The 25804-nt window shown below is 32.4% G+C and overlaps 1 protein-coding gene across 1 annotated transcript in view; it reads left to right on the forward strand.

The window, feature by feature from the left end:
* The window catches only part of LOC117182970, a 14214-nt gene extending 4546 nt beyond the window's left edge, over nucleotides 1-9668 (forward strand). The window contains exons 2-4 of the mRNA XM_033376095.1: nucleotides 5944-6060; nucleotides 6194-6384; nucleotides 9476-9668. Coding sequence (XP_033231986.1) covers nucleotides 5944-6060; nucleotides 6194-6384; nucleotides 9476-9668 — 501 coding nt within the window. The remainder of the gene's footprint in view (nucleotides 1-5943; nucleotides 6061-6193; nucleotides 6385-9475) is intronic.
* Nucleotides 9669-25804: the final 16136 nt, after the last annotated feature.

A 25804-nucleotide genomic window follows, 5' to 3' on the forward strand; every position in this document is an offset into this window, starting at 1 on the left:
CCCATCCACACACTACTCCTTTCCCCTGCCGAGTGAGTCACGCCTACCCCGAAAGGGAAATGGCTTAATGGTGTAATAATAATAATAATAATAATAATAAATTTAAAGAATTTCAGTGGAGCGTTGGTCGGCTGACATCGTTTACGCTCGGCTGCACTCGGCCCAACGCTAGGCTCGCTTACTAATTCACTTACGAATATTCGAGAGCAATCTTCCGAATTTGTCTTATCCCATAATACAAAAAATAGAAAGTGTCATAGTATAATTCATATTCCTACAGACAATAGCAATTCCTCTTACAAATTTAGTCTTTTATGTTAAGTTAGGTACTTATTACTTCTACTCTTTTTATATAATTTAATTATGTCTCTACTAATTAATCCTATCTAGGATTTTACTATAAACAATACTAAGACTTCATATTATCAATAGGAAAATTCATATAAGAATAGCATAGCTTACGATTATTGTATTAAAATATACGAATTATCGCCTTGGTCCCCCGATTTTAACCTAATTTAGTAATTTTTCCAGTGCAAAGTTTCTCAGCGTAGTTGTAAAAAAAGGCATTGCATTAGACATTGTTAAAATGAGGAATGTTTTATTAAATGAATTCAATGTTTTTTGAAAATATGACCATTACAAAAGCTTCCATATATTCGTTGCTGTGTCATTCTGGTCATTTTGGCAAGAAATCACAATGTACCCAAAGTTATCGCTGCTGCATTTCGCGGCGGGAGGCTGATGATCTCAAATTCTGTTAAATATCTGGGAGTTATCCTAGATGTCAAACTGAACAGGCCGAAGCACCGGGAGGCACAAAGCAGGAAATTTGTCATGTCTTTTTGGAAGTGCAGGAGAGCCTTTGGGTTGTGGTGGGGTCTAGGGCCAAAAATTCTTGCATAAGTCTAATCTGCTATCCTTAAGCCAAGGCTTCTGCATTCGAACGCATTTTGGTGGCCAACGGCAAATCCTAAAACAATTCAGGATAGGAGGCTGTTACGTCGCAACAATTAACTTTTATAATTTTTAATAATAATGTTTATTAATTTTCATTTGCGTTTGAGCAACTCTCTCAATCTTGAACCGTCTTTACTTTCGTATTCTTTAATTTCGCCTTGTCAGGTTTATTATTTTATAACTCCGTAGAGCGCATAGACAGCCTGCAAATATACTTAAGAACCTTTTAAGCAGATGTTTAAAATTGTCAGAATCTTTCAAACTGTTCCTAGATTTTTACCTTTACTGCTGTAATCCTCGACCAAGTTATAAGATAGTTTCTAATTTCGGAGTTTGATGCTTTTATTGTTTAGGCGTGCTTCTATGACACGACTTAGGATTTAGTCTCCAACCTTCCTTAAACAAATTTATGACACCGACTCGCCGAACAGCTCACGCGTGACCCCAGGTTAACACCTTCTTTTTAGGTTTTCCGAATTCGATGTCGATGTCGATGATGAATGATTCCGAAGTCGATGACCGTTCTCTGTACCAATCACAGGTAGCTTAAGAAACTTGCGTCACACCTTCTGTAAGGGAAAATTACCCCCAAACGCACTTCAACTTGACGAGGCAGACAGATACTACTTAGCTTCCGAACGAAACACAGACTTAAACCGAGCGCGAACTTCTCCTATGTATTTTTTATTAGAATAAATTTTATTTATTTTAAAAACAAAAATTTCATTCTTTTCAATTACACATTTACTCAAAAACAGAGGCGATAAATTCAGTGCTAGAATTTAGGGCTTTGGCGGGAATTATGAGGACTATGCCCAAAGCAGCGATAGGATGCATGCTCTCTGTAGAACCCTAACACATCATTCAATAAGTCCCGAGACTAACCCAGAGATGGTGCTAGTAGTACCAAACTAGCCACGTTTTCCTAGAGTGCGAACCTTCACATGAAATGTGTAAAAATTTTACGTGGATTGGACCACAAACAGCAGAGTTGTCGAGGTTAGAATAAAGTCACTTTGTGATTTGTTTGAAAAATGGAACAAAGCGAGTTTCGCGTGTTGATTAAACATTGTTTTTTAATGGGTAAAAACACCGTAGAAGCCCAGCAGTGGCTTGAAAAACGTTACTCGGACACCTCTCCATCCAAATCAACGATTTGTCGGTGGTATGCTGAGTTTAAACGTGGTTGTACGGGCACAAACGATGCGGAACGTTCGGGTAGGCCATTGGAAGCCGTTACACCGGAAAATGTAAGTGAAGTTTTAAAAATCGTAATGAAAAATCGCAAAGTAAAGGTCTGTGAGATTGTAGAAATGACACAGATATCATCTGGAAGCGTATTTACAATCCTGCATGAAAAATTGAGCATGAAAAAGGTTTTTTCCAAGTGGGTGCTGCGATTGCTTTCAATGGACCATGCCACAAGTCCATGAAAACAATGGCAAAAATCAACGAGTTGGGCTTTGATTTACTTCCCCACCCCCCGTATTCGCCAGATTTAGCCCCTAGCGACTACTGGCTCTTTGCTGATCTCAAAAAAATGCTCCAGGGAAATAAATTTAGCTCGAATGAGGAGTTCATTGCCGAAACTGAAGCCTATTTTGAAACAAGGGATAAATCTTTCTGTAAACATGGTATAGAAATGTTGGAAAAGCGTTGGAAAGATTGTATCACTATTAAGGGATATTATGTTGATGAATAAAAATGATTTTTGAAAAAAAAAAGTTGTTTTCGTTGTTAGTCTCGGGACTTATTGAACGATGTGTTACATGTAGCGATAAAGGCAAGGAAAACTCACAAGATGAGCCACCTGGCAAGAGTAAATAGATAGATTCGTGGGACTAGGCACACTAGGCTCCCAAGCGACACCAGCACACTGCTGATTCTAGAGATGAGGCTGGGTAAAATAACATAACGCTTCAAGATTATTAAAAATTTCAGCGTCTGCACCTCAAAGAGGGATATGTAGAGATGAAATTGTAAACTATTCCTTCAAGAGGAAATCTGGAATATAGATAGGTTTAAAGAAGAGGGAGGGTCAGAAGTGGGAATCTTTTACAGCTCGAGAAGTAGGGGTATAGGCATCCCGATTAGACGACATGATACTGCCCTTTAAGACCTTTAGGTGAAGGTCCTGGTCGTCCTCCGTTGTGTTGAAACGATAAAAGAAGAAACCACTGCTGGCTGGCAGATTATGATCTGATCCGATAGCCAAGTGACATTAACTGCAGTTAAGAAACAGATGTAACATCAAAACTGATTTGGGAATGCAAAATGACATTCACTTAACTTGCAGAAAAGAACAAGGTGGCTTATATATGGGTTCTTGGTCACACAGGGACCCAGGCCAACGATAAGGTGGACCAATTGGTAAAATTCGGCGAAACAACTGAATACATAGAACCGGAACCGAAGTGGGACTAGCGTATTGTGGCATCGGTATAACCACCGAAAGCTAAATCCGAAAAAAGTGGGAATACTGGGAACAAATCTAGGGTTGCGGAAAGGCGAAAACCATCCTGGGCTATACGTACAGGATGGACAGAGCCAGGGAAATCCTGGGCGGCAGGGACATCCTGCTCGGCTTATGCCAATGCCCGGCATCAGGTATGCTCAGGCAGCGAACTAATGCGACTCATTTTATGAAACCTGAGAAAATTATAATGCAATTAGTTATTGATATGCTAGGCTTCACCATGACGTCTGGGGTCAACTAATGAGGGCGAATAGTTAAGGGTATGGCACAATAGACTTTAAAGCTTGAGCGTCAGGGAAGCTCCAAGCGGCTTCTTGTCAGCTTTCAAACTAAACTAAACTAAACTTATCAAAAATAATATTGTTATATGTTTCAATAATTGATATTTTTGTTGTTGAAAAGTCAAACTTTCCTAAAACTTTTTGTATAAGTGTTAGGATATAAAACTTCCAGAAATAGGAGAGGAAACTGTGAATCTAAAAAATCACTTTCCGAATAAAAAAAATTGATTATTAGAGACAGAGATTCACAGCCCTATATGGGGAAATTAACATTGTTCCCTTACCCTAAAATGATTGGTGTACCAAGATTAGTTTGGAAGATATTACTCACTAAAGGTATCTGTTCAAAAAGTAATTAGATTGACATTACATTATATTTCCATATCCACGGATGCTTTAACAACCATCAGATTATTAGACTTACCATGAAGAATATTACTCAGTATTCTATCAAACAGAACATTGAATATAGATAATAGTATATTGCATAGATACTTTTTAGAAGTTTCCATTTCCTGATTTAGACAAAATGAGCGGATCGACTGCACTTTCCGCTTACCTCCAATTTCCTCGATTAAGATTTACGAATTGCATTTTTACATGTTTTTAGGTTTTTTAGCAAGAAAATTTGACTTTATTCAATAAATGATGTATTTAGACTAATGAATTTAGATTATTAAATTAAACAAACATCAATATGCGTCACATTTATTTTGCTTTTGAGAGTGTCTGTATTATCAATGAAAAGGCATTCAATTGTCAATCAATAACTAGTAAGTACGTTATGTTGCTTGAGGTAATGTAGCCTAATTACAAGTTTCACAAACTTAAACTAACATTTAACAATTTCAAATAAATTAAAAAATTGAAACAATCGCATTCTTGTATTAAACTTTTTTTTTCACATTTTTCATTTCTATAAACTTCTTTTAATTAATATTTACTGCCCCAAATAAATATACTTTCATTAAACAATAAGTAGTTTTCGACTACCGAATTAGTAAATATTTGGAAAAATAGAATAAGTAGTTATCTACTAATCATTAGTTACCGAGTTCTCTTTGATTGCATTAGTGAAATTTCACTACCAATCAGAGAAATTTCACTAATTTAGATTTAGAGGGAAGGTCACGAAAAATGATAAATCTACCGCTTTTCGCCTAAAATGGCAGCAATTTATCCGACTATATCAGGAATAAAAAAATCATCAATTTCTACTTCATTTTTATTCCAATTAGGTTCACCGGCCCGTCAACATTCTAATGAACATTCTCCTGTTTTTGCTCATCATAACAAACCATTTTCGCTTAGTTTTCCCCAAACATCTGGAGAAGCAAGCAGGAAACAGATACAAAAACTTGCTTTTGATTATAAGTAAACATCTTCATGCACAGTTACCTAATTTTGAAAATTCTTTATTCTATAGTCGGAAAAATATAAGACCATCGAGATTTACAGATTTCAAGATTGTAACCTATGGTTTTAGGGTCACATTATACAGTGAAAACCAATTTTCATGTTAAAACTGTTTTTCTTAAAAAAAAAAGAAAATTATTCTCTCTGAGGGTGTTTGCACGGCCGACCGCACGCAATCTTTCAAAATGGTTGAGGGAGCTAAAAAGGGGTTACATGCTGAGAGATGTTGGAGAACTGGGTAATAGGTCCCGCCATTACCCAGTCCCGCAACTTTGCTCCCACACAGTTCATTGATCAATCTCTCTGGCGACCACCCCAGGCGAAGAATTTCACAAAATCATCATGTAAAGCTCTCCACCCGGGCCTATTAGTATATCATTTCTTTTGTTTCAGGCTTCATTCGCTCTACTGTCAATCTTAATTATGCATATATTTAAACTACTTGTCAACACATTTTTCTCCTATCATATCTCTTTAGATTCCCTCATGTCCATGTACTTTCTTATGAAAGGTCTTATGTTTCCATGAATTCTTATATCTCTTCGAATTAGTGTCCCATTCAAATATTATAACCATTCTTCCCTCGATCTGTCTCTGGGCACGCTGCCATTTACTTCATCTCGAGATTACAATTAATTCAGACGTCACATGCTGACGATCTTTTGCTTCCCTTGGCACTTAAAGAATGGCCACTACTTGCAGAAATATTAAAAAAAGATGGGCTCGCTTATTTAGAATTGAGTACGAAAAATAATATATTTATGATTCGTCTAATTTTAAATGTAAGTTCTAAACAAAAATGTATTTTAGTATTACTATTTCGTTCAAACTGCCATTAAGTGGAGGTCGAAAGAACCGAATTTGCAGCACACAATTTATTGCCCAGGAGGAGAATATAATTCTGGAATTTTCGTGGCGGTATCTTCTGTAAGTATCTTTATAATGAAAATGGATTGCATATTTTTTAATATGTGTAGCCATTAAAACAGAAAATCTGCAAATTAACAGTAATTTGTTTCCATTTTGTTGTGCAATATTCATTTCTAATAGGATTTTTCAGTTTTCAGTTTATCATGTGATAACTTTTGCCCGCGAGGGCATCGAGAAACTTTTATACAGGGCTATGACAGAAACTAAAATCATTAAATGGACCGCAGATGTTAGGTTCCCGGCAATCATTAAATCTCGTATTATTTCCGCTGTTGAGTCTATCACTGAGACTTTAAATCACACAAAGGGGACAGAAATAGAGTAGGAGAAATCCGCAAACGTGCTGTTCAAGTCTAAGTAAGAATCTGCTGCTATCAATATTCGGTAAGATCATTTCCAGCTTATGAAAGAATTAGCATGACTGAATTTAAATTTAAATTCAAAAAAATTAAATGTGATTAAAATCAAATTTAAAATCCTGATTAACGTCCAATAATCAAATTAATGTGCAAAAATCCTGAAAATGAAACCAAGAATCCCACGACCAAATTTGGACCATGACCATAACATGTTCCTATTGAAATTTAGAAAAAGATCAAGAAAAACATTTTTTTTCTCCTAAAAAAAAAGAATTTTCCTTTTTGGACACAAATTAAAAAAAGGGGGAGGAATCATGAGAAAGCAATCAACCAAATCCCCTTCCTTATTTTTTTTCGTCTTTTTTATGTTTATTATTATCAAATCGCAACAAAAAACAGCTGTAAAATATAAAAACCAACGTTTCGGCACTCATACAACACCCTTATCAAGGCAAAAATACAGAAATTCAAAAAATAAATAAATAAAAAATACCCAAGCGCAGACAGGAACAGCACCAACACCAGGATGCTATCTTCCAAGGAGGAACATTTTTTCTTTTTTTGAAAAAATATGGTTTTTCTTTATCTTTTTTCGAATTTCCATAGAATTATTTTATGGTGGTTGTCCAAATTTGATCGTTGTATTCTTGGTTTTACTTTCAGGAGTTCTATACATGAATTTAAATTAGGCTGGACACCTTAAACTCGGAGCAAATGTCGCTATTCCTTCTGACGCCACAAAACGCACAATTTCTGTGATAAGGTCATCGACAAAGGACCTACGAACATTGTAAAAAAAATCTATAATTCGTATTACACAATCTTTAAAATCTTTAATTTAGGCCAATAAAACTTGAAAAATATGTCAGGGTTTTCGAAATACGACCCAAAATATTGCACCGTGTCTGTGCGGAATTACAATCGCTTTAACAGCAAGTATGGCGGTCTGCGGTGTTCGCTACACTTATTTTATTCGTCACATAATAATTTGATGCAAAATCCTGCTAAACAAAACAAAAATCCAACGACCAAATTTGGACCACAACGAATAAACAAAAACCAAAAATCGTATTGTAATCTGAAAAAAACAAATAAAATTTTCGGACAAAAATAAAAAAAGAAGAAAGAAAAATGAGAGGGCAGCCAACCACATCCCTTTCCTTCTCTTTTTCCTTCTTTCCTCTTTTTTATTTTTATTATCATCAAATTACAATAAAATAAAATAAAAATAAAATAAATAAATAACATTTCGTTACCAACGTTTTGGTGCTCGTACAGTAACCCTTATCAAGGCAAGAAAAATTTAAGTGGAAGAAATTGACAGCACTCACGAACAGGTGCTCTCTCTCTGATACACGAGAACCGAACGAGGGTCAGCAGGCCAATCCGCTGCAAACACAATCCAAACATCTGTCACAATTACATCAGAAATAGAGAAAGTAAAAGAAAAACAGAATTCATGAAACAGCCACGTTAAATGTAATTAATCCTATTAGCATAACTTTTGTTCAGCTTATCCAAATCGGTTTTTGAATTAATAGATAACTTTTTATGTTTTTTAATATGAAGCATTTCCATGAATTCCCTCTCTCTCATTATTTTCACTATGCAAAATTTGAACATTATCCCAATCAAACTCATGGTCAGAATCAACAAATTCCTTTGTATGTCTGGCAAGAACACTCTTATAACAGTGTCCTAAACGAACATCACTTTTGTGCTCCTCTATCCTAGTATTGAGAAGTCTGCCAGTCTGTCCCACGTAATTCATCTTACAGTTCCTGCAAATGATCTTATAAACAACACCACCCTTTTCAAAATTATCTAAAGGATCTTTACAAAAAGTTATCACCGAATCCATTTTAAATGGAATGCGGAAAATAGTATGAATTAAAATTTTTTTAAACATAAGTTCAATAGTTTTAGAAATTTGACCAAAAAATGGAAGAAAGAAAGTATTAAACGAACTATATTCCTTTAAATCTTTCTGATTGTCTACAAGCAAATTATTAATCTCTTTGTTTTTGATTTTTTGAACTCTAATTGCAATATGTTTCTCGATTAACTTTTTTGGATAATGATTCCGAAAAAGGATATTCCTAACAATATTCAAATTTCTTGTATGAAAGGAATAATAGGACAAACCTAGAGCTCTGTGTGCCCTGTTATACAACGCTCTAGTCTTTTCACGGAGTTTATCCATGTGGGTGTTCTCCCATTCTGCTCCTTTCCTCGTTCGGTTATCGGATATTAGGGAGAAAGCACCTGTTCGCGAGTGCTGTCAATTTCTACTGCTTGAATTTTTCTTGCCTTGGTAAGGGATACTATACGAGTACCGAAACGTTGGTAATGCAATTTTTTTTATTTATTTATGTTTTTTTATTTTATTTTATTGTAATTTGATGATAATAAAAATAAAAAAGACGAATGAAGTAAAAAGAGAAGGAAGGGGATGTGGTTGGCTGCCTTCTCATTTTTTTTCCTCTTTTTTATTTTTGTCCGAAAATCTTATTTGTTTTTTTTCAGATTACAATAGGATTTTTGTTTTTTTTTATTCGTTGTGGTCCAAATTTGGTTGTTGGATTCTTGTTTTGTTTAACAGGATTTTGCATCAATTTCATTATTGGACGTTGAATGGAATTTTTAATTTGGATTTTGGTCTAATTTAAATTTCTTAAATTTTCATTATAATTTATCGTTATTTTGAATTTTGATGTTGATTCAGAGAAAAATCAACTTAAGAAGAAAATACTATAATTTCCAGTTTAAATTAAATGGTATTTCAGTGATTTGTCCTAATATACTGAGCACTTAAGTAACTGAGAAGGTCCATTAACACATTAGAGACAAATGCATAATTGCTATTGTAAATCATAAAGAATATAATTAATATGACTAAGAATGTCAGATTATTATACCTAAGTTTTATTACTATAAAAATTCGAATGAAACAATTGGCTAAAAGAGTTTATGCAAATTGCGTTTCAAGAGAAACGGCATTGACGAGTTATCGATGAGCGAATTTTAATAGTGTTTCTTTCAAATTTTAGCAGGGTGCATGAAGGATATAATTTGGACAGAATTAAACCATCTCACGTGCCTCTAATCCATTCTTTGTGGGATGGTCGAGATCCGAAACGTCCATACTATTATCAAGAGAAAATAACGAACTCCTCTCCTGGGCTTTATAAGAAGAATATGGTGAAATCTGTGTGGTTCATACGATCGAAAAATGCAGAAGAATAGGCTTATCAAAAAAAGTTACAAATGTATTTTCAAAAGCATTAACAGAAAATGAAGTAGACTCGTTTTCATTCATAGTCAGAGGAAATTCGGCTTCCGAAGGAATGTTTTTATCCATGAATTGGAAAGTCAAGAAACGAATTTATTGGATTCAAATGAAAAAATGTAGCAGCATCGCGAAATATCATAAAATAGGTTACGCTATAATCATCATAAATTCGGAGTCTTATTGGATAACTTGATATTTACTGAACATAATGAAATATATATATCGATAATGATCATACTATTAGTGCTAAAGGGTATACATATACTTACTTGTCTACATTGTTAGATAAATAATTCTTCATTTACACCAAGTGTCCATTTCTTTTAGATCTATTTCTATTTTTTATCGCATGGTATTTCCTCAATCGATGTTTTCTCAAAATGTAGCAATTTGATTAAAAAATGATATAATAATTAAAATATGCATCTCTGGGATTGGACCAACTTTTTCTTGTAAAAAACTTTGAAGCCGCCTGACAACACTTTTGCATCCAGGTAAGTGTCTGACAATGCGCAGGTACTATTTTTAATGTCATCCCTTATATGCACACCAATCTTTAACATTTTGCGAGTCACTATAGTTAACTGTCAAAGTGACACCTCTGGTAGGTCGCCACCGTTAAACGCATCCACTGCGGGGCTTACGGTCTATAACGTTTCGAGCGCTACGGCGCACAGTGGGGTATTTTGGATTTGTTCGTGCAAGAAATCGACGACTCGTCCAGAAAGACTATTTTATAGATTTTTAAATCTTTTTTTCTAACATTTTTTATTAAAATAAACATAACAACTGTAACAAAAAATTATTTAAAATTCTATAGAATGCTCTTTCGTTGATCTCTTCAGAATAAACGTTTCTCGGTTGAATAATTTGAAAATTAAAGTATTAACGTTATGAACGTTTATTAACTATTATTTAAAACTTTTATTGCAAAAATAGAATGAGAATAGAAAGGTTCGCCCTTTTAATGGTTGAAAACATAAATAACAATGAGCATGAAGCATTGTTTGTACGAATTACTAAATATTACTCATATCTCAATAGCATAAAAATCGGCCGACGACTGCCGACGTTTGTCGACGTTTTTTTGACGTACTGACGATTCAAACCATAATAGTGGCGTATCTCTTCGACGGTAAATTTATTCACGAGTATTTAAAAAAAAAATCAATTCGATTGAAAATTAACGAGTCGTCGATTTTTTGCACGAACAAATCCAAAATACCCCACTGTGCGCCGCCCCGGCTAGACCATAATTTGTTCTTATCATTTTGAATGGAAAACGTTTCAAATTAAGGAAATATGTATGAAATAATTTTGAATTTCAAACGTTCCAATTTAAAGTATTGTAGACAAGTAAACTTATAAAAAGGACAATATTTCGCATGGAACGAAAAGCAATTAAGCTTGTAAGAGTTCTTAATAAGAGTTTAAAATTGGTTGATCAAAATTTAAACAAATTTCAAACAAATTTTAAACAAAAGGCTTTCAAAATTCAAAACCTTCCGAAAACATTTTTGAAGTTTAGACAATTTTATTAGTGAGGACTTAAAATTGAAAACTAAATTGAGGATTTCGAAGTACAAGCTTCTTAAATGATACAAATCTGAATTTTTATTAAATTAAAAAAAATTATGACTTAGCGTACAAATTAATTAGACAAACCTTTTAAAAATAAATTCATATTTTTACCGTTTAAACCGGAAATCTTCATTAAAAACAAAACAAAATTTGGTCGCGAAAATTATTTTTATATCAAAACTTTTTTATACTTAAATCATTGAAAATTTCTTTTACTTCAAGTGAATTTAATTATTTAGATATTAACAATAATTGTCGAATTGTGATTTATACTTTCCGAAATTTAAGCTATTTTATTTTATTCTATTTCAAATTTAACAAGCAAAGAGAAATTCGCTCTGGAACCAGGCATTTTATCGCTTCGCTACTCGTGGTAGTACATGATTGATAACCTTCCCTCTACCCCATGCATAGCATCTCAAAAAAAAAATCTCAATTAATTCAAGATAATTACAAACAAATAGTTCTAGTTCATTTACTTTATCATAATTATTTGTGACAATATTTAATTATTTTCTAATCAATGCATATCTACCTAAAATCCAGTGGGCACAAAGTTTGGCGACGTCTTTAAGACATCGTTACGACATATTTACGACAACTTTACGACATCCTATGTCTCTGTCGTTAAGGTGTCTTTACGATATCGTAAATAAGTCGTATGATCTAACCATGTTTTTACGATATCGCAAAGACACCGAAACGACATGGACATAGGATGTCGTAAAGTTGTTGTAAATATGTCGTACAGACGTCGCCAAATTTTGTGCCCACTAGGAAAGTTTCTAAAATATCTATCTTCCATAACGACATAACTTATAGGTTATGTTTGTAATTGTATCTAGACAAATTTGACATTAAGGCAGAAAACTGTAATCAGCAAGATATTTAATTAATATTTCTATCAATGAGTATCTCAGAAACAATTTCTTTAATTTTGTATAAATTTATTTCTAAAAATACTATAAAAGTTTCACGCAACATACATCTAAAGAGCAGGAAACTACACATTTTTGTCATTGCTACGACCGAGAACAGATTTATCTTGAATTATTTATTAAAATCATGCTATAAATATTATTGATTTCAAAATTTGTCTGTATGTTTATTTCCTAATTTGATTTGGAAATAAACAATTTTATTTCTTTATCCTGAAAACTTAGATAACTAAATTTTGATTCATTCTAATCCGTTGCGGAACGATAGACTAGTGCTTATTCGTAACGGGATGATATTCGCTTTCTTAACGGTATCGGAAAAATAGCCTAATATTTTAAGAACCCATCGAACTAATTATTATGTGTAAAATATATGTCAAAAGAATGATTAAACAAGAAAAGAAAAAAGGCTATTGAATAGAAAATATAAATAAATAATGTTACAGGAAAGAAGTAAAGAAGTTATATCCACTATTAAAAAAAAAAGCTAAAAAAATTCTAACAGCTTTGTTCAGTGACAGCTTATCTACATAATATTCTCGAGACGATGTCGTTTTTTCAGTGCAATGAGACTTCTTTCACCTTCCCAAACTTTTCCAAGAATTTTTTTTTAGTTAGATTTTTTGATCGAAACAATCAAACAAAAAATACTTATTTCGGGTGCAACACTCGTGCAGACCAGTGGAGTATGCTCTTAGTATAAAATATGAATATAAAAAAAATGCAACTTTTTTAAAAGGTCCAACGTTTCTTCCATTCTTGGAGGCAGTGCTGTATGTCCTTCTACTTAGCCAGTTCCTTGAGAAGCTTCGCCGTTTCTCGCTTTACAGTATCAACATGCACAAAATCTTCACCCTATCTGATATTTTACACTCGGAGCAAGAGGTAAAATTTAAAGGCGAACATAGAGGGTGGTCCATGGTAGTGATCTTGTTTTTGACCACACGTTCTCTGTCCAGAATTTGGTTCATACACTTCGCACACGTACACACATGTGCTTTAAGACTCCAATATCGAATTTTGCATTACAATTTTGACCTACTGAAAAATATTGACATGAAAAACTCCAATAATATCGAAAAAAGCACATATCTGATTCATATTTAAGGCTGCTTTCTTTAGAGCTGATTCAAAAAACCTATAATTAGAAAAATTAATCTGTTTATAGTTTTAGAATGAAGCATATAGTCCGGGGCCGCATACGTGTCTCGGTCTAGTCCCAGTTCTTCTCCCTGTAGAAATCGTACATTATTACCAGGTAAAGTTCATGTTGAAACGCATAAAAATAGGGTTTGAATTTTAGTTAGATAACTTTCGTAAAGACTGCAAATTTGCAAAATCACTGTCCTTATGTCTTTTTTGGGTATACTCAGAACTTCCCTGGCCCTGTCCATCCTACACGCATCGCCTAGAATGGCTTTCGCTTATCAGCAAGCCTGGATTTGTTCCCAGGTTTCCCGGTGTATTGTAAGGATCCAGCATTTAATGGTCACCCCGATGAAGCAAGATGCTAGTCCCAGTACCGGTTGCGATCCTATGTATTCACTTGCTGCGCCGCGTTTGGCCAACTGGTCGACTTTTCCGTTGCTCTCGATCCCTGTATGACCGGGGACCCATATGTGAGCCACTTTGTTCAGTAAAGCGAATGACTGCCAGGATCTATAACTGAATGACATTAGCATGTCGCCCAAACTGGATCCCTATCCCCTTCCATTTCGAGCTTTCATAGATTCCTGTTCCTCATCAGTGTCAAGACGACGAACTACATACCCTTTTGTAAGACTGCTGGATAAACGCGATCCGCATCTAGTGATTTGAAGGGACAGAAGAACCCAACGGCCTATTCGACCGTCTTGTTGTCAACGACCTTAGTGGTGAAATTCCAATCTGTCTTCTCGAATTCACTGAAACCCCGGTAGTGAACTACCATCAGGTTCTTCAGCATTGTTTCTTCGTTTTCGGCAAACTCGCCATTCTCGAGCCTCGTGAGTAGAGGCGAGCTTTCGAATTTTTTACCAGGATCTTGTGGAGCCTCGTTGTTTCCAAAAAGTTCTTCAATTCCTCACAGAAGTACTTCAAATCCTCCTGCTTATACATTCTCATTGCTCTGTCTGCCATGTTACACAACGCTCTAGTCTTCTTACTGAGTTTATCCATGTGGGTGTTCTACCATTCTGCTCCTTTCCTAGAATTAATTGTGCTTGTAGGGTATTTCTTGTCATATGATATAATGATAGTCCTTTGCAGAAAATCTGCGGCGTGCTCTAACTCCATATTTCCATAATCCTGCCTTTGAGTTCCTCTTCATATGAATCCTAAAGTGTATCGACAACCCAACTCCTGTTTTTAAGCTGGAATGTTCGAGTATCAAGCCGACCCGCTAAGTATTAGATTAAATATTTCACTCCATTGATGTTTGTGTTCCACGACACCGTGTGGTGAGAGTTTGCATGAAGGATAAATATTAAATGAATTCTCTTTTCCTGGCAGTCCCGAATTAGAGTCTTTCCCTCTCTGGGGGCGGGTCCCTTAGCTTCACCCGGGAAATAAGCCGAGGCGATAAACACCTTTAGTTTTTCTCGACTTCTATCCCTAAGTTTCACCTTGATTACGATGTCATCCCTGGAGCAGAGATTAGGAACCAAGAACTCATCCATACCCTTAAAGGCTGTGCATGCCCTGGATGTTTTTTTCGTGCGGCCCGTAATATATGGAGCCACATCTTGCCAAGCGACTAATCCTTTCCCTATATAGCCAGGATTCTTGAATTAGGTCAATCTCTGTCTACACAACAGGCATACATATAGTTAGAACCCCCAAATGCTTTTGCTGTGATGCAAATTTATCTGCAACATTGAGATTTCAATTTCAGACATTAATATAATACCCAGGGAAATCTCCTGGATTCATCCTTTTCCTGCCCGTAGGCCGAGCAGGAGTCACATCAGATGATGTTGCGATATCTAAAGTCTCTTCTGAGGAACCTTGGTTGGGTTTCTAGAGCCGCACTGTGCAAGCTCTTGATTTCGGTGAGAGGAGGGCTCCGGATCGGAGCTCTCATTATTTTTGAATCTGATTACTATGTCATTAATTAAAGCTCCGGATCCTATAACGGCTTATAGAATTTGTCACCTAAGCGTGGTAAAGCCTTTAACCGCTTGTGTTTACACGACTTCCAGGCCCCAGGGGTCTTCCCAATCTTTCAGGCGATAGATTATATAGGCGATTATATAATCCGGGGCCTCAATTTTGTTCCCACAAGCAGCTAGGGATAAAAAGAACACGCCCTGCAGAGCCCCGCTTGCAGGTGACTGGTCCATATAATATAAGATTCCACCTGGTTTTTAAGGATCTGTTAACCCTGGTGCCATTCAGTCCTTGACAATGCGATCACATCAAGACTTGGGAGCATAAGAATTCATACCCTCGGTATTCCAGGGGGCTTTCCCCATGAAAAGCTATCTCCTTAGTTTGCGTCCCAAAAAGTAAAGTCTAGCAGTTCCACAGAGCAATCCACACCTCATACCCCCTTGATCAATAAGCTTTAGGACTTTATTTATAAAATCAAAAATACAAGTTTATTTATGATAATCGATATTGTCCCCTTCAAAGTACTCCCCATCGACTGCAACACACGTACGCCATCGCTTGATCCAATCCTCAAAACATTTTTTATAATCGGTTTGCGGTATAGCCATCAGCGCCCTCTTCGATTTTTCCATGACCTCATCTCGGATGCTGTAACGCGTTCCGCGGAGCGGTTTCTTGAGTCGACCGAATAGCAAAAAGTCGCATGGAGCCCAATCAGATGAATTCGATGGTTGTTGGATGGTATTTAGTTTCGCTTCTAGCCAAATTCTCACGGATAACGATAACATTGTGCGACGGTGGGACGGTGAAAAATCGAAACCACACACAAAGATAGATGTAGACAATACGGCGTCACTTCAACAAATGTCAAGCTATCAAGCTGAAAATCTCACAGAACGCCAATGACACTTCTACCAACACAACAACAAAAAAAGAATTAGAATCGGCCAAACGGGAGCGCCACACCGTGACGAGTCCTAAAACTTTTTGATCAAGGTTGTATTAAGGATTTGACCAATTTTCCCTACGTCCAGTGTGGCCCTAATTAGTTAAACCGATATAGGCCACACTTAGCTTCTATAAACGTTTTGCAGAAGGTAGCCGTACTTAGGAAAACTTTTCAGGGACTTACTGTTTTTTCTTCGATGGATCATTTGGCATAAAGAAATTGAAAACAAGGATGTGTGTGTGTGTGTGTCAAATTAGATTTACTCGATCTTTAACCTAATTTATAAAATCTATAGAATCTGCTGGTATTTTGGTTCCCTTGGCACTTGAGAAATGGCCACTATTTGCAGAAATATTAAAAAAAGATTGGCCAGATTACTAAGAAGTAAGTAGAGAAATAAAATATTTATGATTCGTCTAATTTTAAATGTAAGTTCTAAACAAAAATGTATTTGAGTATTACTCTTTCTTTCAAACTGCCATTAAGTGGAGGTCTAAATAACCGATTTTTCAGCACACAATTTATTACCTAGGAGGAGATTATAATTCTGAAATTTTCGTGGAAATATCTTCTGTACGTATCTTCATATTGATAGTAGATTGCATATGGGGCAAAATACGTCAAGTGATAAAAGACTCCTCTTGAAACCTTTCGAAATTCTTTCAAAGCTCCCAAATTTTATTTTTGAAATCTTTAAAGATCGACATTTTTTAAAATCTTTTAAGGTTGAAAATTCTTTTTGAATCTTTTCAATTCTACTAAATATTTATTGAATTTTTTCGATTTGATTTTTATTTTTTATTCTTACCAAACTGAAACATTTTGCTTTAATATCTTCCACACTCTTTCGAAATTTTAGGAAATGGTTGAAGGTGTTTAAAAATCTTTTTTAATTTTCTTTTAAAGTTCATTTTTCAAAATAAAAAACCATTTTAAATTTGCGCTCGAATATAAAAAAACCTTTTCTTTAATCTTGTTAGACCTCATATACATTCTAATCTTTAAAAATTATTCGAATTTTTTAAACCTTTTGAAATTTTTTGGAATCTTTTATATAATCTCTTGAAATTAATTTTCTGAAATAAAAAATTATTTTAATTTTAGTTAGGAACCCAAACAATTTGTTTTTCGTTTTCGTGAAACCCTAAAAAATTCTTTAAAAATGTTTACAAGTTTTAATTATTTTTCAATCGTTTCAGAACTTCAGAATATCTCTTAAGTTTACTACCATCCCCAGAGATGCAAAATTTTGCTTCAAAATCTTTTACAGTTTTTAAAAATTACAGGAAATAATTTAAAATATTTTGTGATTTTTCCCCTAATTTTCTCTTAGAATTCATTATAAAACAACTATTTTAAAATTTCCCTATGAAATTTGAGAACTTTTTTTAATTTTCTTGACACCCTGCGAAATTCAGTTGACCTAACAAAACTTTAAATCCTAAACAATTAAAAAAATTGTCTCAAAGTCTTCCATTTTTTTTTCATATATTATGAAATATTCAAAGCTTTAAATTATTCTTATAAAATAAAACTGAAACCATTAGAAATTTCCCCAAAAATATTGAAAAAATCAATCTCCTCAAATCTTTCATAATTATTAACAAGTTTCTAACTTTCCTTCGAATTCTTCAAAATAAGTTTTTACCCATAATTTAATTTGTCCTGTCTCTTTAAAAGTGTAATGTACAAATTAGTAGGGTGGTAGCGAAATGTTAAGAAAATAATTATTTCTCATTATTAAATAAGCACACAAATATTCACTCAAAGTTAAGTTTTTTATAAACTTTGACAAAAGTGTTAAAACTGTAGTTGATTAATAATTAGAAATGAAAATTTTGAGATGATCTATACAGGGAGAGTGACCCAGTGAATGAACACTTAAGGAAAACACTGATTACAACTAGTCCATTTCACGTTATAATAATTGATTATTCTTACAAAAATTTTGAAAATAGATTCTTAAGGGTTCAAATTTCATAATCCGATAAACAAATTTTGTTTTCACCGAAAAGCTTTATAAAAAATAATTAAATAGTGCAAAGTTAACGAAAACACCAGTAAATGAACACTGTGAGCCAATGAATGAACAGTAGAGCACCAGTGAATGAACAATAGAATCACTACAAATTAGAATTAGGATTTAGGTATAAAATTACATAGGCACATTACAAAATGAGCAATTAAATAATTTAAAATATTAAAAAAGCGTTGCGAAATTCATTAAATATATTATTTCAATAAAAACCACAAGATATTTAGGTATAAAGAAAGGAGGGAATACAAAAGTTGAACATAGAAACAGGTTAACTTTTCCTAATTTGTTATTGCAATATTTATTTTAAAAACATTTCTATCAGTTCTTTTAACCTTACAAAAAATACAACTTTTAGTTTAAAAATAGATAACTCTTATCTAGTGATTACAATAGAAAACTGCGATTTTTAGGATACATAACATTTGTGATACAACACCTTACTATGTTGCTTTAGGTTAAATTAGCAAATACAATTATAAATACAGTGTTGTAAAAATTGAAATTTTTTAAACATTTCTAAATATATATTGACTAGTACGCTGCTAGTAAATGGCAGCGTTCCCAGAGGTAGACCGCGGAAAGATTGCTTAGAATGTGTGAATCAGACCCAAGTTAGAAGAGACATAAGAAGTCACAGAAACAAGAGAGCCTGCATGAAGAAATGCATGGACATAAAAGAAGCTAGAGAAGTATGCCAGGACAGGAAAGTATGGCCGCAAATAGTTAATAAAAAGTGTGCCAGTAGAGTGAATGACGCCTGAAACAAAAGACCTTGGCTACTAATGGACCCAAGTGGGGAACCTTACATAACGACTTCGTGAGGTTCTTCGCTTGGGGTGATTGCTAGAGAGATTGATCAGCGACCTGGGTCGAAGCAGTGTTTCGGAACGAACGTGTTATTTACTTAAATAACACGAGAATTCTGGATCAATCTGAAAATTCTCTATCCCTTCCACACACTACTCCTTTCCCCTACCGAATGAGTCACACCTACCCCGAAGGGAAAATGGCTTAATGTTGTAATAATAATGTGATTTCAAGGAATCATTAGGTACTTGGTGGAATCTTCAAGTTTCTTTTTAAAGGATTTAAAACTAATTCAAAAAGGTTGAAGAATTTACAAGTTATTTTTTATGATTTTAAGAGAGTTTTAGAGGTCTTAAAGAATTTCAAGGGAGTTTTTGAAAAGTTATTAAAAAGCTTTTAATGAATTTGAAAAAGTTCAAAGATTTTAAGGAATTTTAGGAGATTTAGAGGAATTTAAGAAAATATAAAGGATTTTAAGGGATTTGAATTAATTTAAGTCAATTTCGAAAAATATTCGAGAAAATTCGAAAGATTTTAAATGTTTGTAAAGAAGTTGAAGAGATTTAAAAAAAATCGGAAGAGCTTGAGGATTATCAAGAAATATTACAGGATTTCGAAGAGTTCAAGTGATTTTAAGGAATCACTAAGGACTTGACGGGATTTTAAAGTTTAGTTTGAAGGATTTAAAAATATTTGCATAAGTTTTAGTGACTTTAAAGAATGTTTAGAAATTAATTTAAAAGTTATTTTCAATAATTCAAAGATTTAAAGGATTTTCAAGAATTTGAAGGGATTTAAAAAAAGGCGGAGAAGTTTAAGGATTTTCAAGAAGTCTTATAGGATTTCTAAGAAGGATCACAGTCTTTGATCATTTTTGTTTTCTCAAAGTGCAGGAATAATCTCTTGACATCTTTGAAAAACACACTTTAACGAAGTACAAAAATTAAAAAATTTTGACGGCAACTATCCCAACCATGCAACCTAACCTCAATCACGGCACATTATATTTTTTCGTGATAGATTGTCCAAATCTCACACTTCCCCAGTCGCTAACAATAATTAAAGAAATGACTTTTCTATCTGAGAAGCAAAGCCATATCACGATTTTTCACTTACTTTCGTCTACAAAAATACTCAATAACTATTTATAGTTTATATTTAAATTTATATTTATAGCTTCGATATTTATAGTCACATTAATTAAAACAAACTTATTTATATGTAACGAAACAACAGCCAGGTCTCCGTCACCTGCTGTTTATTCACTGGACCTGCGGGGTGACAGTTTTGCTCCAATAAATGAACACAGCGTTCGTTCACTGGAACACGGGCAATTTAAAGGTCCAGAACATGAACACTAATTTATTAATATAAAAAACGTACTTTTTGTGAAAAAACCTTGTGGGAAATTTAATAATAATATCTTATAACTATAACAGAACAACTTTGGGGCAGAAAAGGTAAAGAATTTTTTTGTAAAAGCAGTGTAAACAAGGAGTTTCTTAGGCACGTACCTTACAGTAGTCGACGACTTTCTCACCATCACTCACCATAATCGATGATGCTTCACATTCAACAAATTTTTTAAATTATTTACAAGAATTTACTGCAATGAATTGTATATTAAACTATTCAAAATTGCTTCAAGATTTCAAATATATAGAAATTCATAAAGACTTTAACTTTGAAAGGTTATATTTATATATTTTTCGCATTAGTGTTCATTCACTGGTGACTGTTCAGCCATTGGATCACTCACTCTAATATTAAAACCAAAACATGTGAAGCTCAAAACTGCCAAATTCAGTATTTCAAAATTGTGCATGGTAAATGTTAAAAGAATGTACTAAAACATTAAATATTAAAAATCTTCAAAATTTAATAATTCCATATTTGAGCTTGCATAAAGGAAGATTAGTCTAAGGAGGCGTAATGCGACTGAAAATTATCTCAAATAATCTTTGAGATCCACAATCTTAAAAAAAAATTATTTCATTTTGCAGGTCTTTAGAAAATATTAGCAAAAATTCAAGTCAGTAATTCAATTTTTTCCAAAAAGTTTGTAAAACTTCTGAAAATTAAAAAAAAATTGCCCTACAAGGTTCCTAATTCTTCATAGCCATATTAGGAAATCATTTTAATTTTTTTTACATCTTTTTAAACGTTTTCTAAAAATTAATTGTTAAAAATAAAAGCAATTAAAAATTATGCCAGGAATCTAAAAAAATGTTTTCATTTTACTGAAACCTTTTAAAATTCTTCTCCAGCTTCTCTTTTTCGAAATATTAAAAAATTTAGAGTTTTCAAACTAATTCTTTTGAAATCCTCACAAAGTTTCAATTATTTTCGATTTTTTCCAAAGTTTCTTGAACTTCTACATAGTATATGTCAGAATTTTCTGAGACGGTTTGTCTTGCGCTTGAAAAATGGTAAATGTAAAGAGGAACTTTTTGATCTTTAAAACTGCAGTGTAAACGGGTTATAAAGTTCGCTACCAAGAAGTTCAGAGTTCAGAAGATGCAATTTAAGAGAAGGATTTCAGGCTTATCTTGAGATCATATTTCTCAGCTTTCATGGAAATTTTCTCCCTTTTTGTCTCTATATGAACTTAGTGTAACAAAGGCTAGAAAGGTTAATTAGGGTCTAGGGTTTACTTCTGTTCGGTGCAGTAATCTCAGTAACCTACATCACGACAACACGCAAACTTCTAAGGACTACGAAAACTCGATTAAATCGTCCCTTCCTCATTCTTAGATAATCTCTACTGCTTAATTACTTCTCTGGAAAAGGAACAATAAAAGACAACTTTTATTTATAAAAAAATTTAATCATAATAGCTATTTTTTTATTTTTATATAATTTTTGGCTTAAAAATGGAGGAAAATGACGTTTCAAAAAAAAATATCCAAAAGAATAAATTTTCAACAACATAGATCAATTTCCAATTAAAAATAATAAATTTAACAAAACAGTTAAATTTCCCACAAATAATTCAATCATGCATTTTCAATCAAATGGTCGAATATTTAAAAAAGGCTAAAATTTAATCAAATATTGGACTTCAAGACAAAAAGACCAATTTTTCCATTTCAATTTTTCAGTAAGGAAGATAAATTTTCAAGAAATTAGTTTAACTCTAATCTAAAAATGTTACAATTCAAGAAACAAGGAATCATTTATTACCCAAAAAACGACTTTTCAACACATTAAATGCATTTTCTGCCAAATAGTTGAATTTCTTACTTATACAACATATAAGATTAAGTTTCAACCAAAAACGGAATAGTTAAGTTTACAGATAGAAACTCTGATAAAAAAAAAATCTTTCGATATAATTATTAAATTGTCAAACAAAAAGATGCATTTTTGATCGAGAAGATTAATTTTTGACCAAACAATGTAAATTTAAAAAAAATTAATTTTCAAACAAGTTATTTATTTTTGAAGTAAAAAAAAAAAAAAAATTATCTAAAAAAAAAGTTGAATTATTTCAACCAAATAATTTTTTACAAAGTGGTTCAACTGTAGGTCAAATAATCGACTTTCTAATAAAAAAATTTGAATTCTTAACGAAACATTTTTAAACGAAAAGGATACGTTTTTAAACAAGAAGAATCAATTTCTGCCAAAAAAGATAAATTTTCAACAAAATACATCAATTTTCAAACAAAAATTCAACTTTTAACTAAAATTGATAAATTTGTAAAGAAAAATGCAATAGTTAAATTGTCTACTTAAAAAATTTATTTTCAACTAAGCAATTTACATCAAATTATTTTATTATTTACTTTGAATTCCTATCAAACTTGTTAGATTTCTAATCATATAGATGAACCTTCAAATATATAATAATTTAAAAACAAAACATTTTAAACTTTCAACCAAATAATAGAATTGTTAACCAAACTAGAGCTAATGGAGATGAATATTTTAAACTAGGAAAGATGAGAGAGAACTCTTCCGCTTTTTTAAAGAATTCTTATTTTTCTCCTGTTTTCAACAATCTTTCCTTTTTTTAAATTTTTTAGCTTAAATTGCATTTGAATTAATAGAACCTAATATAACCTGGTTGCCACTAACACTTCTGTATGCACTAATAGGTCCCCGAGATTACACTTTTTCAAAAGGTGAAAAAGGGCCCCTGATCACGAATATTTTTGGCAGACTTTCGAAATTCGGGTCAATTTTTGTTCAAGCGACTTTTTAATACAATTTCATTATTTATTCCGCAAAAATGATTATATAATCTTTTTTATCATGACTGAGCAAAAATAAAAATTTCTTACGTCTTGCACTTTTTCCATACTACGAACTTTTCACAATCTACATCGTTATAAACAATCGATTTTTTAAATAAAATTACCACATTTGCAATGTTTACCTCAGAATTTATTGCTCAAGAAATTTTTACACTTATACACTGTCTATATCGACGATAGATCTCTTGAGAGCAAAAAGAAATCTTTCGATCGAATAAAACTTTCTCCCCTTAAATTGTTGTTAAAAATTTGCTATTTTCAAGAGAAAATCGTTTAGGCTCTTCATTTATTAATAAATAATCACCCCGATCAACGAGTTCTATAATATTGCTTCAAATTGTTGCGAAACCTTTATCAAGCATTAATAACATAATTTGTTTTTTTATAGTTTCTTTCGCTAAATTGTTTATTACAATTGATATAAATGATGACATAAATGATATAAATAATGGTATAAATAATGTTAATTAGGAAAAAAAAATATTCGTAATTTTTTATTAATCTATGGCACAAAATAAAACTTTTCAATCTCGTGATATTTTCTCTTACGATGAGCTATTATTTATTCACATTTTCAATTTATTAGCGATAACATTTTTTTATATTTTTAATTTTACCATAACAAATATAATTATCTTGGGTAGATTTTTCGATATCTGTTCCTCATTCTTTATAACTCATCATACAAGAAAACATCACGAGAGTAAAAAGTTTTCTTTTGGGCCATAGATTATTTAAAAATTTTTTTTAAAAAGTTCTTCTTAATTGAGCGTTCTTGTTAACAACAGTGATTGTTGACAATAAGGTGCAGGTTTCAAAAATTCTACCTAAAATAATTATATTTGTTAAGGTAAAATTCACAATTTGAAAAAGGTAATGGTTAATAACTTTAAAAAAATACATTGTTCATAAGGCCGTGAATAAATGAGGGCTCGTCGAACGAGTAAATATCACGAGTGAAAAATTTAATCATGTTTCAAGGATTAAATAAAAAAAAGTTAATTCTGATTATTTAGGGACATTATTTATATCAATTGTTATAAACAATTTAGAAAAAGAAATTATGAACAATTTTGTTTCTCTCAAAAAAGCAATCCTCGGTATAGACAGTCTACAAGTTTTTTTTGAGCTATAGATTCTGAGGTAACACTGTGTAAATATGAAATTTTGTTAAAAAAATAATTTGTTTATAATGATGTACATTGCAAATAGTTCTTCGTACTGAAACATTATAAAACGCAAAAGTTTTATTTTTGCTCAGCCATGCTAAAAATGATTTTATACCAATTCTTTTTAAATAAATAATTAAATTGTTTTAACAAGAATTGACATGGATTTCGAAAACCAACCCAAAATATTCGTAATCAGGGACCTTTTTTTGAACTTTTCAAAAAGAGTAATCTAGGGGACCTATTAGTGCATACAAAAGTGTTAGTGGGGAATGGATTGATAAGAAAATCCAACTATTCTTGATTAAAAGCTATTTTTTATTGAATGGTCTAACATTATATTTTGTGTTCGGAATTTCTCTCATTTGGTTAAAGATTCTACTATCTGGTTGAAAATATAATCCTATGGTTTGCAAATGCAACTATTTTGCTAAATATTAGCCAGAACAAAATTCGAAAGACTTTTTTTGAAATAAAATTGTTGAATTAATTCAAAGTGAAGAAAAATACTTTGAAAACAATGAGATTAAAAAAAAATCGAAAACAATCCAAGACGACTTCTAAATACTTTTTTAAAATATTAAAGTATACTGCACGCATGCTGAAGTAAAAATAGAGGTACATCCATTATTTAAATAAAATAAACATTTTTAAAAAACCAACTTGGGTGACGCCCAAATATTTTTTTCAATCCTGCCAAAAATAGGGGCTCATTATTACATAAAAAAACACTGTAAGGGTGCCATTACTCAATTGTTATAAAAAATCAAATTGACAAAAAAGCAAGCATAATAATTTAAAGTTTACAATATCTTCTTTTTGCAAAAATGGTTTTCAGTTATTTTAAAAGTGAATTTTGCTCACAAAATTCTCTAAAAAATCCACAACAATCATTGTTATAAACAGTTTTATGGCTAAATATTTAAACTGATGGTTTTCTATATTTTTATTTCCCCTAATCGCGTAGATTATTAAATATATTCCTAGAAATAGAGCATGTGTTATTAGATTTCCTAAAGTATGACAATGATTATTTGTATACTTAAGTGAAATGAATAAATGCAAAAATGTGTCATTGGCGTGTGGAAATTTTTTTTCAGCTTTGTAATGCGTTTATAGTGACATTTGGGTTATAAAGTTATAAAAAAACAATTAATAAGCATTTCGATATACAATTTTATTAGGCAAAAAGGAAATTATTCAGTTTTTATTATTTAACTTTATCTTTTTTCATTAATAATAATAATTATCATGTACAA

Source organism: Belonocnema kinseyi, chromosome 2, assembly GCF_010883055.1.
Source record: "Belonocnema kinseyi isolate 2016_QV_RU_SX_M_011 chromosome 2, B_treatae_v1, whole genome shotgun sequence".
In the NCBI taxonomy this organism is placed as follows: Eukaryota; Metazoa; Arthropoda; class Insecta; order Hymenoptera; family Cynipidae; genus Belonocnema; species Belonocnema kinseyi.